This window comes from Erinaceus europaeus, chromosome 14, assembly GCF_950295315.1.
Source record: "Erinaceus europaeus chromosome 14, mEriEur2.1, whole genome shotgun sequence".
In the NCBI taxonomy this organism is placed as follows: domain Eukaryota; kingdom Metazoa; phylum Chordata; class Mammalia; order Eulipotyphla; family Erinaceidae; genus Erinaceus; species Erinaceus europaeus.
The window spans coordinates 68,880,773-68,894,696 of record NC_080175.1 but is presented as its reverse complement, the minus strand read 5'-3'; the positions used below and the strand labels follow the sequence as shown (position 1 = coordinate 68,894,696).

General features: G+C 37.5%; 1 protein-coding gene across 5 annotated transcripts in view; it reads right to left on the bottom strand.

Moving 5' to 3' along the window:
- NLGN1 (neuroligin 1) overlaps positions 1 to 13,924 on the bottom strand; it is a 1,020,375-nt gene that overhangs the window by 795,431 nt on the left and 211,020 nt on the right. For 4 of the 5 annotated variants that reach the window (XM_060171976.1, XM_060171975.1, XM_060171973.1 and 1 more), the window contains exon 2: positions 11,388 to 12,200. In XM_060171976.1, the coding sequence (XP_060027959.1) occupies positions 11,388 to 11,880 (493 nt within the window). In that variant the 5' untranslated portion in view covers positions 11,881 to 12,200. Of the gene's footprint in view, positions 1 to 10,866; positions 10,927 to 11,387; positions 12,201 to 13,924 lie in introns of all 5 variants that reach the window. The other variant, XM_060171974.1, reaches the window with a different exon arrangement.

Sequence of the window (13,924 nt, the reverse complement as noted above, 5' to 3'; positions counted from 1 at the left end):
GTGTTTCTAAAATCTGGATAATGGAAGTAGTCATAAAATACAACTGATATACAAGCAGAAGACACACACATAATACACACATGTATAAGCCCCACACAGACTCACACAAGTAAACACATAATTTAGATAAACAATGAGAAATATTTGAACCTAAGTTACTTGGTAAAAAGATTCCCACAGACATTAGCCTTTGAAGGCATCAAGGAATGAATGCAGTATTCATTCTGGAGAGTTCTCAGCAAGGACAATTTTGTGCCAAAACAAACAAACAAACAAAAAACACTGTTAAATGGCAAACCCCTTTGTATGTGTAACCACAATGTCACTGGCTTCCCTTTTCTGGGACACTCCATCTCCATCTCTCTCTCCTCTCCTCTCCTCTCCTCTCCTCTCCTCTCCTCTCCTCTCCTTGCCTCTCTTCTCTTCTCTTCCCTTCTCTTCTTCCTCTCTCTCTCTCTCTCTCTCCCTCTCTCTCTTTCTTTCACTCCCTCCCACCCTCCCTCTCTCTTTCTTTCTCTCTGTCATAAATTCTCATTAATTTTTAAATATCTCTATTTATTGGATAGAGACAGCTAGAAATCAAGAGAGAAAGAGTTAGGGGGACGGAGAGAAAGAGGAGAGAGACAGAGAGCAAGAGAGAGAGAGAGAGACCTGCAGAACTGCTTCACAACTTGCAAAGATTTCCACCTGCAGGTGGGGACTAGGGGTTCAAACCCGGGTCCTTGTGCACTGTAACATTGGCGCTCAAAGAGGTGCACCGCCACTTAGCCTTGGACACTCTGTATAAGATGCTTTCTCTTTCTGTATTGCACACAACCTGAACAAAGCAGGCACAGAGATGTAGGAAGAATCTCAGAATAGCAGCTGTGAATTTACCTGTGTGGGGCCAGGCAGTGGCACACCCAGGAGAGCACATACATTACAGTGCTCAAACACACAGGAGGTGCAGGCCCCGGGTCCCAACAGGTGGAGGTGAGGAGGAAGCTTCAAAAGTAGTGAAGCAGGGCTGTAGGTATCTGTCTTTCTCTCCCTCTTTATCATCACCTTGCATCTCAAGCTCTCTTTCTGTCTATCAAAAAGAAAATCAGAAACATTTTTTTTTATTTCCCTGCAGAAGACACAACCAAAGCACTAGAACTCAGCAGCTGCTGTATCACTGGCCGAAGAACCTGCACAGAAATCATGTAGGCACAGCACAGCTTTTTTTTTTTTTTTACTTTTATCAACAGATGGATTTTTAAAAAAAGTTTTCAACCACTGTTTCTTGGCAGAGCAACGAAGGTGGGCTCAGGCAGCAGGGCTGAAATAATTACAGTTTTGGTTATGCCTGATGTGTTTTATTCTGATGTGCATAGTTTGTGCTCTATACACATTAAAAGATTTAATTAAATGTTTTATTATAGGGAACACAGTGCCAAATATCAGCATCATTACCTTTTTTTTCTCCCCTTCACAGAAACAGTCATTCCCTCATTTGGTGTTGAGGTTTGATTGCAAATCAACCTCACAATGACTTGATGATATTAATGTGGCCACCCATGAAAATGTCCTGATACTGGCAGGTAGGTTGTCACTGTAATAGAAGCTTCTAGAAGGCAAAACTATGCCCTGACCAGCTCAGTCTCCAGCAGGACTGGTCCTGGAGGCTTCGGCCAATGTCAGCCGAGCACAGAGAAAGGCAAGGAGTGAACCATGCAGGAAGTCTAGGGCAATGCTTTCCGAATGTGGAGCTCAAACTAGAACAGTTTCCACACCAACGAGAATAATAAATAAATGACCAAACATATGGATAAGCAGATGCACATACTTGTACAAAGCACAAACAAATCACTACTGCAATCATCAAAGACCACCCCATACCTAATCTGGGGTTCCAATATATTTGGACCAGGTTCAAGCCCCAAGCTCCACCTGCAAGGGGTATCTTTCCAAGTGGTGGGGCAGTGCTGCAGGTGTCTCCCCTTCTCTCTGTCTCTCTATCCTCCATCTTTCTCTGACTCTATTAAAAATGGCCAGGAACTATGGAGTAGTACAGGTATCATGTTCCAAGAACAACCCTCCTGCGGAGGGGGGAATGTGTGAAAGAAAGTAATATGCATGTCTAATCTTTCAGTGTGAAAAGGATGATAAATATTAATAGACATGGAAGTGGCTTACTTGATGGGTAAGAACGCTCCAGCTCACAGGAGGTGGAAAGACCTTGAGAAATAAGGGGGAAAAAGAGAAACACAAGGATAGCATGGACTGAGTTTGGTGTTATTGCACTGAAGTAAAGGACTCATGGGAGGGAGGGTGCTTTTAGGTTCCAGTGCATAACAGTGGAAAACCCAGGCTGAGAATGGAAAGATCTCACTCAAAGACAAAAGCTGAGAAATAAAAACAGAAAGAGGAAACACAAAGCAGAACTCAGACTGAATTTGGAGTATTGCACCAAAGTAAAGGACTCAGAGGGTGGGGGTCAGCTCAGGTCCTGGTGCATGATGGTGGAGGACCTAGGCTGGAGGTCAGACTGTTTTGCAGAAAACTGGGAAAGATTACACATGTACCAACAATTCTATTTTCCACTGACTATAAACCATTAATTCCCCCAATATTTTCTCTTTTGAAAAGAACTCTAATTGCTAAATATGACTAAAATATTAAGTATGGCCCTGGATAATTGGATCACAGATATACATAAGCAAAATGTCTTGTGAGGAGCCACAGAGTGAAGATACCTTGATCTCAGACTTCTAACCTCCAAAATTATGGAAGAAAAGTTTTTCTACTGTTATGCCATGTAGCTTTAGTATTTTGTTAAGGAAATACTTGCAAAACAACATAATGAACTGTTTGTCTGAAAATAAGGGCTTATCAATTGAAACTAAGAAGTCATACTGGATTCAGGTACACCGTAAATTCAACGACAGGTATTCTTAGAGGACGATCATATGAAGACAAAAACACTGGGAGACATGCAGAGAAGAAAAGTCACTATAAAACAAAGGTAGAGATTGGAGGAATGCAACTACAAGACAAGAAACTGATGGTTCTTGGCAACCTCCAGAAATTTAGAAAAGAAAGGAAGGGAGTATGGGGGTAGCAGCAGCTAATGGTGTTTCTGGTTGAGTGCACATGTTACGATGCACAAGGACCTAAGTTCAAGTCCCTGGTCCCCACCTGCACAGGAAAAGTGTCATAAGTAGTGAAGCAGGGTTGTCTCTGTCTCTCTCCTTAACTCCCCTTGCCTCTCATTTTGACTGTTTCTATCCAAATAAATAAAGATAATAAGATAATAAAAGTTACATGAAAGAAAGGAAGAAAGAAAGAGAAAGAAAGAAAGAAAGAAAGAAAGAAAGAAAGAAAGAAAGAAAGAAAGAAAGAAAAGAAAGAAAGAACAGAAGGGAGTTTCTTCTTCAGAATCTCCAGAAAGAACTAACCTTGCCACCTTTGGAAAAGATCAGAGTAGAGCATAAAAAGCAGAAATATTAGGGGTCAAAAGATCATCCGAAAATGACTACTCATACATAAATATAGAAGTGAATCAGAGCAATACCTACATAATATTTACTGAGTATGATCATCTGTGAAAACAATAATAAAAAATGAATACTTCTGTTGGCAGGGGAAAAAAACAGCAGCTTCTACAAAGGATTTATTTGGTAGTATAACACTTTTTTGCTAGTGGCATAAATCTTAAAGGTTTTCAACTTCAATCCCAGTTTTCATAAGAAAAAATAGTACTTATTCTCCAGAAAAATTGAATTGGACAACTATAATGGACTTTTAATCATCAGTTTCAGGAGACTCTCTCTGTCAGCAAACAATGGAACAATCGATGTTGTTCTTTTAAAACTTTACAACCCTTTAGATCTATTTCATTTCAGAGTTCCAACTTAAACAGTTTAGCTTTCTGAAGACTTAACCATATCTGTCCAAGGATACCAATTCAAATAAGAAACCAAATCTCTGGTTCAATCTGGTCCCCCATTTATCTTCAGACACCAAAAGAACAAAATGCTGTACCGATTCCAGTGAGCAATAATGTTTCTTCTAGCAAATTGGTCACCAATTTCATTTTCTGTTAGATCTGTGGTTCTATATAAACAAGATTATTGTTGTTGCTACTGTGATTTTTTGATGTTTTGTCTTCCCTCTGCTCCAAAATAGTCCCCTCAAAAGAAATATAGATGGTCACCAATAAATTATGTATCTTAGGGGAAAATCTATGACTTATTTCTTTTACTTATTTGTTTTATTTATAAAAAGGAAATATTGACAAAACCATAGGATAAGAGGGGTACAACTCCACACAGTTCCCACCACCAGATCTCCGTATCCCATCCCTTTCCCTGATAGCTTCCCTATTCTTTAACCCTCTGGGAGTATGGACCCAAGGTCTTTTGTCCTGCATTTCTGCATTTGCAAATGAGAATAAGCTTTTCACAGGATGATTGTAGTATTAAGTTAATAAGGAAAATATCTAGAATATGTTAAGAGTGAGTAAATGATAATTTATCTCAATTACACTTAATGTAACATCTATCAGACAATCCAAATACAGTCAGATGAAACTAGAGTCCCACTGCCATTCTCTGTATGCACATATTCTTCCTAGTCAAAATTTAATGTATCTGCTTTTTCTCTTTTTATTCCCAAACCTACAATTGTGTACTAGATCCCATATTTCCCTAACAATTTTATTCCAGTTGTCTACTATCTTTCTACTCTGGTTTTGTTTGTATATAGTACTTTGTAGCTTATTTCTTTCATCTTAACTTATAACAACAAAACTCTCTTTTGTTGTTCTTATCTTCTATTTTGTCTGCTTCCTTATTTATATATAGTAATGCTACATTTTCTCTCACTTGCTTTTAGACTCATTAGACTAAGTTTCATATCATCCCAGAAGTTTACTTGGCAAAGATGATTACTAAGTCTATTTCTTGTTATTGTTTATTAGTGATTTAATAATAATTAAAAAGATGGCAGGATGAGAGGGGTACAATTCCACACAAGTCCCACTATCAGAGTTCTGTATCCCATCTCCTCCATTGGAAGTTTCCCTATTCTTTATCCTTCTGGGAATATGGACCAAAGATCTTCATGGGGTACAGAAGGTAGGAAGTCTGGCATTTTGTAATTGCTTCTCTGCTGAACATAGCTGTTGGCAGGTAGATCCATACCCCCAGCCTGTTTCTATCTTGCCCTAGTGGGGCAGGAGTCTGGGGAAGTAAGGTTCCAGGACACAATGGTGAGGTCATCTGCCTAGGGAAGTCAGGATGGCATCATGGGAACGTGTGCAACTTGGTGGCTGAAAAGTGGTAAGGTAAAAAGCAAGACAAATTGCTTAATAATCAAGAACCTAAAGGTAAGACTAGAGTAGAAGAAACTAAGGGTCTTAGTGAGGGAAGGAGCTAGAAAGTTCATTTTCGGTATATCCCAAAAGGCCCATGACTATTTGGATGCATTTTCTTTTTAGAACAAAATACCCAACTATATATATGTCTGTATTAGTTTATTTCTCATCTGACATTGTAACAATTTATCAATCTCTGTTGAATTTCCTTCTAGTCTTAGCATTTAGAATGTCACCATAAATCAATCTTTGGTGTCATTGTTTCCCTCATTTTCATTCTACTCCTTTCATTCTCACTTTGAACCTTTACCATATGCATCACATATACTCTGGTTTCTCTTCAGATCATACAAATCTTTCACCTTTTACCATATGTATCACAATGACTCCAAAAATTTCCATATCCACCTAGTCATTTCAAACTGATTCAAACTAGTGTCTACGCTAGGATGCTCAGAGTCATCTCAAATTTAGCATGGCTAACACTAAGTACTGTTTTTCTTAAGCCATTCTAACATCTTTTCCTGTTGTATACGCTAATGGCAAAGCTAGTCTTCCAAGAACAAACAAAAACTAGGCATCTTCTCTGACTCTTCATTTTTTATTGTGTAATAAATTTATCAAGATATATAATTTAAAGATACATTGAGTCTAACCTAAATCTGAAACACACTTAAATCTTGTCTGGAAAACAATAATTTCTTATTTGCTTCTCTTGTTTCTTTATAGCTGTAGACAGTCTATTCTCAATACACCACTCACAATAATCTCTTTATAAAACTGAGAATTTTGTATCTCATTACCTCTTTCACTCTCCACAACAGAATTCCCAATAGTTCACACTATGTTCATATCACTTTTTTGTTTTTTATTAATGGATAGAGACAGAGAGAAGTTGAGAGGGGAAAGGGAAGGAAAAAGAGGGAGAGAGACAGAGAGATACCTGCAGCTTTGTTTTACCACTCGTAAAGCTTTCCCCCTGCAGGTGGGGACTAGACACTTGAACCTGGGTCCATGTGTACTGTAATGTGTGCACTTAACCAGGTGCCACTGTCTGGCCCTTGTTCATATCACTTTTTCCTACATCTTTTAATTTTGTTGCTAATTGCTTTTATTATGTACAATTTGTCCTTCCACATAAGATGACAGAAAATTGTGTTTCTTTGTTCCTACTTTTGACTGATGGATCACTGGGGGCTGGCTGGAGTACAGAGTAAGAACTCAATAAATATTTGCTAACTTAGTAAATCAGTTAAAAGGGAATAACATTATGCAATATGATCGCCCTCTAAAAATCTCAAACATACTGACAATGATAGGAGTTATTATTATAAATATTTGTACAGAGAAAAATCAGTATTTATATTAAGCAAGCAAGGGAATCTCCTAATTTTTTGAAAACTTTCACAAATAAATTCAGCATTATTCCAAGTAAATACAATTAACCAGTGAATATAAGAGGAAATCACTTAGAAAATCAGAACTCAGATGTTCAAGGAGTCAAGAACTGTTGCCAAGACATCTGCAAAGACTCTAATTGTCTGTACAATAAGGATGGGGTAAATGAAAAAGCAAGTTTCCATTACAGAAAGGACAAGTTATTTTTTGCGTTCATTTCACAAGAGTCATGCAAATATCACTTGAAGCACTGAAGAACAACAAAATTAGGGAACTCTAGGGTATCCAGCAACCACTCAATTTGTTTATGGATTCGCTGGATCCCTTGTTCCTCGTTATGTTTACTGCCTAATATTTGAACACGTCACTGTTCACTGGCAAGTCTCATAAGAGAGCAACCTAAAGAAAGCAAGCAAAACTTAAGCAAATTACAGCTAGACCTGATTGTAGCCAGGAGGAACATATTAGGATCTTGATCTACACAGAAAGAAATCATTCATAGGATTTAAATATATCAAATCAACCGGATACTACGTATGGCTTCTTGAAATCACTTCCTAACACTGGAGTGAACCAATTCAATTAACGTATCTAAAATAGAATCTCTCCAGCATCAACTGAGAGAATTAAAAACAACTCATCACATATCTGAACACTCATAACAAGGAAGAAAGGAGAAACAGTGGGGTGATGGAGTTCTCTAACATAAAAAACAAAAACGTGTAAGAGGAAAGAGAGATAGTGTTACCAAAAAAAAAAATGGAAAAGTGTCAAGCCTCGTCCGTCTACCCCAATGGGCAAGAACCAAGAAGCAGTGACAAGCAGTAGAATGTGGAGAAGAATACTGAAATCTCAGAACCTGTCTCCTCATTTGCACAAGAACAGTGATGTACATTTCTCATAAAGCTTTTGTGATGAATTGTCTGTCCTACACAACCAAATTCCAAGTCTTATCACATGTCATCTGCCTAGTTGGCCAAGTGTTGACAGTTATCTCATTTTAAGCATTCACTCTTTCTTCCAATTTTGCAAGGATAAGACTCAAGAAATATCTACAGAGTAACATATGGCCAAATCAATTATGGAAAATATAAAAAGTTAGATTAAAAGATGCAATTGGGACCTGTTTCAAATGAGAGGCAGCCTATTGATAAAAATATGTGCATTGTTTTTTCTTTCATATTTACAAAGTTCCATTTAAAAATTACAGCAAGTCTTCTTTTGAAGAATTGCAAATTTCTTCCTCTCATATGAACATAAGGCACAGAAAATGGTTGTTCTCTGTAAACTCACTTGAATGTAAGTTCTATGGGAAGAGGGAGTTTTGATATTTTTCATTTACTACTGCTTTCACTACTACAAGCCGTCCAGATATAGCTTTCAATGAACATAGCATACACAGCTAATTGTATACGTAGCACAAGGTTGGGTTCATCTGCCTCTGTAGGTAACCACAGATACTCAGGAAAATAAGAAACAATAGTACATCAGATTTTTATATCATTTGGGTGGAGACTTGTGGTGGCTACCTGGTTAAATGCACATATTACTATTTGGAAGGATCTGGTTCAAGCCCCTCAACAACCCCCTACATAAATGGGGGGAGCTTCATGGGCAATGAAGCAAGTACTACAGATATCTCTCTGTTTCTTTCTCCCTATTATCTCCTCCTCTCCTCTCAATTTTCCTCTGTCTATGTATGAAAGAAAGAAAGAAAGGAAGAAAGAAAGATGGATGGATGGATGGAAGGAAGGAAGGAAGGAAGGAAGAAAGGAAGGAAAAAAGGAAGGAAGAGAATAAGATGGATAGAAGGAAAGAAGGAAGGAAGGAAGGAAGGAAGGAAGGAAGGAAGGAAGGAAGGAAAGATGGAAGGGGGAAATGGCCTCCAGGAAGTGGATTTGTTGTGGAGGCACATAGCCCTAGTTATAACCCTGGTGACAATAAAATAAAATTTATAATATCTGGATAAAAAGGAAATATAACTAACTCTATAGTCCCTGAGACAGGATATTTATAAGTTTCTGGAATTCTGTTGAAGGACTCATAGGTTGGTCTTGTGTAATGCATATTAATACATGGACAGAAATAAAATTCCTACTGTTTTCTTGAAATAGGTAATATGACATATGGAAGTAACTACAATGGAATCCTTAAGATAGGAAAAAATAAATAAATAAAGGTCAGAAAATGTTTCTACTAATTTACTTAAAATAAATTTGCAAGCATTAGTTTCATTCATTAAGCCTACTATATATAGAAAAGTAAATTTAAATTATTTGCTTTTAAACATTTGGGAGTAACAAACTGAAAATTAATAATCAAAGCTTATTTGACAATAGTAACACCCAATAAATAATAAAGCAAAACCATTTTTAAAACAGTTCATCTAAAAAAAAATAGATGCTATAACCAAACCATCGAGATTGAAGTAGGATGTCATTTTCAAGTTAATTATAAATTGGTTCAAATTTTAGCGGAGTAAATAGCACAGATGACACACCTCCTTGCCATCTCTTTCAGAAAGCAGATGGAGCCAATAATCCAAAGAACAATGGCAAAGATTCTTCTAATGAATCCATCTCTGCATGAGACGAAAGGTCACTTTCTCACTCACCACTTCCCTTTATGTGTCCTTATCATTTTTGATTGTACATATTTTTATGTATTATGCTCAATTTATGCAGTCTACAATAACATCTTTATTTATGACTTTGTGAATCAACATCTTTGTGATAGGAGGTGAGAGTCACTTAGCTAATTACACACACTTGATAAGCTGCATAATAACAACCACTGCTGCACTGCACATTGGTTTAAGTCATGTAAATCACTGCAGGAAATCACATGGAGGAAAACAAAAGACTTTTGAGTTGTTCCAAACAATCATGTAACCTTCATATCCACCTTCTTAGGTATTCTATATACTTAACCCAAAACATGGATTAAGTGAAGAAAAAAAAGTTAAATCCCACCCTACCAGGACAACCAAAGCATAACAAAAACTAATAATAATAATAATAATAATTTAATGAAAATGCTTCTGACCCACTTGAGAATTAACTTGAGAATTCTGTGATGTGAAGCATCTTTCACAGAATGCAACCCCAGTAAAGCAGAACAGTCCAGATACTCCCACACCACAAGGATGTATGTAATGAAACCTGATTTGGCCCAACCAGCAGATTAGAGTGCCGAGAAAGAGAGAATGCGCAAGACTAGAATATTAATATGACTTCTGTATGGAGATTGTAAATTCTACAAAGTTAGTAATAAGGTCAAAATAACACATAGATGATTTACGGCCACAGAAAATCAGACTTTCCTATGAGTGATTTATGCGATGTGATATCAAAATGGAGTGTGGACAAGCTACATTCAGATGCAAGCTTGCAGCTGTCAGTATCTACATTTGCTCAATCTGGCTAGTTGATGATTTGAAGGTTGATTTAATTGTAGCTTCTGAATCACGTTCTTCCCCATGTTTTAAATTGTTTAACATAAATATAAAAATGTTAAAGTTATTTTAAGACTGTAAATATTTAGTGTAAAATCTACACACACACACACACACACACAAAATCTCATTCTCCTCCAGAAGAGTCACTGAAGACAAAGATAATGGGGGAAAAAAACCACATTACTTAATAATAGTTACTGCCCAGCAGCCATGGCATTGCCTCCCTTACGGTGAGAAAGTTGATAGGATTCTCAGAAGAAACTAAGAATGAACAATAAAACAAGTTTTGTAACTGAACTGATTCAGTTTAAAGAGGGGTTTTAACCCATATCTGGAGAAAATATTTTGGAGATGATAGCACCAGCATCTGAGTTCCTAACAGGCAATATCAAAGCCCAATATATTTTCCTCTAAACACAGACTCAAAACAAAGATTCACCTCTCATTAAGACTACCAGAACCAAAACACCAGGCACCACCAATGAGCTTTGTCGGTATTATCTACCCAGCAAGAGCTTTCCGTAGCCACCTTTCTTTTCCTTGGTTGGCTTTACTAAATTCCAAATATCACCTAGCCAGTCACTTCCCAGTACCAGCAAATCATCCATAGGGAGAGTATCTTGTTCTTCCTCTGCAAACTTTTCCCCCATTTTAATTTTCACTTTATACATACCTCCTTTTCTACATATTTTCTTGCCGGGCTTTCTGGCACATTCCTTGGATATTCTTTTTACTGAAAAATGAATAGAAGACTAGAAAATAACATGGCGCTCCATCACAGACCGCCGGAACATGCAACTACTGTCTAGCTAAATTTGCTCCTGCAGTTTACTGAGCGCGAAAGAGCCCCCAGTTGTTGAGCCTGCACATGCAATGGCGGGATGTTGATGCATCTTCTCAGAAGTCATTTGGTAGGAAATGGAAATTAGGAACCCATTTCTACCTACATAAGGATACGTGCTATGGAGGAAAGAAAATGAGTAGGCACAGAAAAAGAAATAAGAACAGATACACCAACACACGTGAACACAAAGAGCGGCATGCACACATGTAAAATATGTCTACATGCCAACAGGAGAAGCCATGCATGCTACCAGTACACATGAATTAATATTGTTAGAACTTACAACAGAAAAGAAAAATATAAATATATCTCCCTGTTTTTTTGTTTGTTTTTTTCTGCAGTGAACTCACCATCCTCAGTTGGAACATAGATGTTTAAATATAAGCAGTCTTCACTCTGGTCCTGTACATATGATGAAACCACATCCAAGTTGTTAGTAAACCACACAGGAAGCATGACTTCTGGCAATCTGCCATCGATAATATTCTGGGGACACACAGGAGCAAACTGAGTGGCATTCCTGATGTCTGACCAGGGAGAAGGTGGCTCTGGAGGCTGAAAACGATGTTCCCCTGTTGGTGGAGCTGCATATGGAACTCCAAGAAACTGAATGACGGGTCCCAAGATTTCATTGTTGAGTTCTTTCTTAATCCCCCTGACCTTGCCAAAGTTGGTCGTCACCAATGGGTCTGAATCATCCAATTTTTGTGAAAGCACATGTGCTGTCTGAAGCAAACAACCCAGCACACAGAGAGTCAATGGGGCAGCCAAGCCCCTGTGGACCACACAGTCCCTCATTGCTCTCCAAACATAATTTGGCCCTGTGCATCTGGGCAGCGCCATGATTCCACATTAGTTGTCCAGTTGTCTGGTTACAGTCAGGCAAAGATATTTGTATCCACTTGAGGAAAGCCGTATAATGGGAGAGCACACCTCTGGTTTCTTAAAGATGAGCTGGTGGTGAGAAGCTTAGAAAACTCTTCCTGCAGCCAGTATCTCCCATTGATTTCACATGCATTGAAGTAGCATCCTCAATCATAATTACTTATCAGACCATATCCTATTGACCACTCTGTTTTCCATAGTTGCTATGTTGCAAGAGTGGCCATTGACTGTGGGTTGCCTTCTTATAAATCAAATCCAGTTAACTGCAGATCTATATCCTAGAGAAAATGAAAATAAATCATTAGTACAACAAACTGAAATAGACAGAGCGATAACTAGATGTTTTACAAGCTATAGAAATATATTACCAGTAGCTAAAGTCAGGCAACTTAAATACTACCATAGGAAAATTATGGTTTGATGTGAGATGACAAGTGAAATAACCAATTATTAGATTACTGAGAAATTTGCCTGCTGACTTCACATACATTTAAGTGGAAGTAGGGCTTGTCAAAATACACATTTGCAGGAACCCTACAAGATAAAGAACATTTCAAGTACTGAAGGTGGTATATGAAATTTCCTCTTTATCGGCAGTCTTCATCAATCACTTTTAGAAACTATAGGATTAACTCAAAAACATGCTCAAAATTAAAATTCAAGGGCAGACAGCCTTTTTAAACATATACTGGTAGGGAATCAGTGGAACATGAATTGTTGAACATAGGTTTACAATGGAATAAACATGGAATTGAAAACTTGTTAAGAATGAGTCTATACACACATTAAGAACCAAGATAGCAAAAGGTGGTCACCCATATATGCTATAAAGGGGGAAAAAAGCTAATATTTTTCACTGGTGCCTTAATTAAATTTAAACTAATACTAGCTCAACTATCCTCATGATTAACTGTTAACTACCTTATAAGATCGACTTACTATCAGTTGATTTTTAAGAGTTTGCATAAAATCATTGGTTAATGGGGTCCTCGACTTCAGTTAAAGAGTTTAAAAGATGATCTTAGATACAACGTGTGAAAGAGACAGAAATTGGTACCATTATTTGCTGGTAAAAGTCATGTTTAACAATCTAGCTATATATTGAAAATATCTGTAAATGTACAACGGGAAAATTAATTTCTGAGGCATATTCAATAAGTTTTCAAATTACAAATTTTGGTTTCACTATCAGAGATCAAAGGAAGAAAACAAAAAATAACAAAGAGAGAGGACGCATTTTAAAGGAGAAACCATACCTAACCAAGGCCTCTTGCACTTTAACACTAATCAGATATCTAACACTGTTTACCCAGATCAACTTAAAATACATGAGGCTAATGTGTAACGTGCAGTGCAGCAAAATTCACATGTAATCTTACATCAACTATGACTTGGCAAGTTAGTCTTTTCTTATTCAAGCAACCTTTTAAAAAGCTTACTTGGAAAATAATAATGTTGATTTGTATTACAGATGGTTCTAGCCTGTCAAATTATGGAAGGATTCTTGAAGAAGTGCTGGTCTGGCAGTGAGACTGCCCTGACTTTGTGTTATTTAAAAGGAGATTGTAAAAACTATATAGGGCAGCAGGAGATTTGGTTCAGGCCTGGTGTTCCTTTAGCTGTGAACAATTCATCACAGAAGGCAATAAGGAGATAAATGTCTGTCTTCAAAAACAGTTCAGTCTGTGTTAATTCTCATGCCTTTGCTGTGAAAGCACATTAACATACAAAAGAGAGGCTTACACCCATCTTATTCCAGTGCCAGAACTCCAGCATGTAGTGAAGATTTAGCTACACAAACTCATTTCTGTTAGTATATGCTGCTTATTGTAATGTAGACTCCTGGTGGACCACTGTAGGGCAGACTTAAGGAGTTGCTTTGAGATGTTAAAAAGCACCATTTAGATACCTAAGATAGAAAACTTTATGATAAGGTCTTAAAAGTCTCCACCACCATATCCTTTCAGTCTAATTTTCAAGTACTGCTGTCTCCAATGGCCCT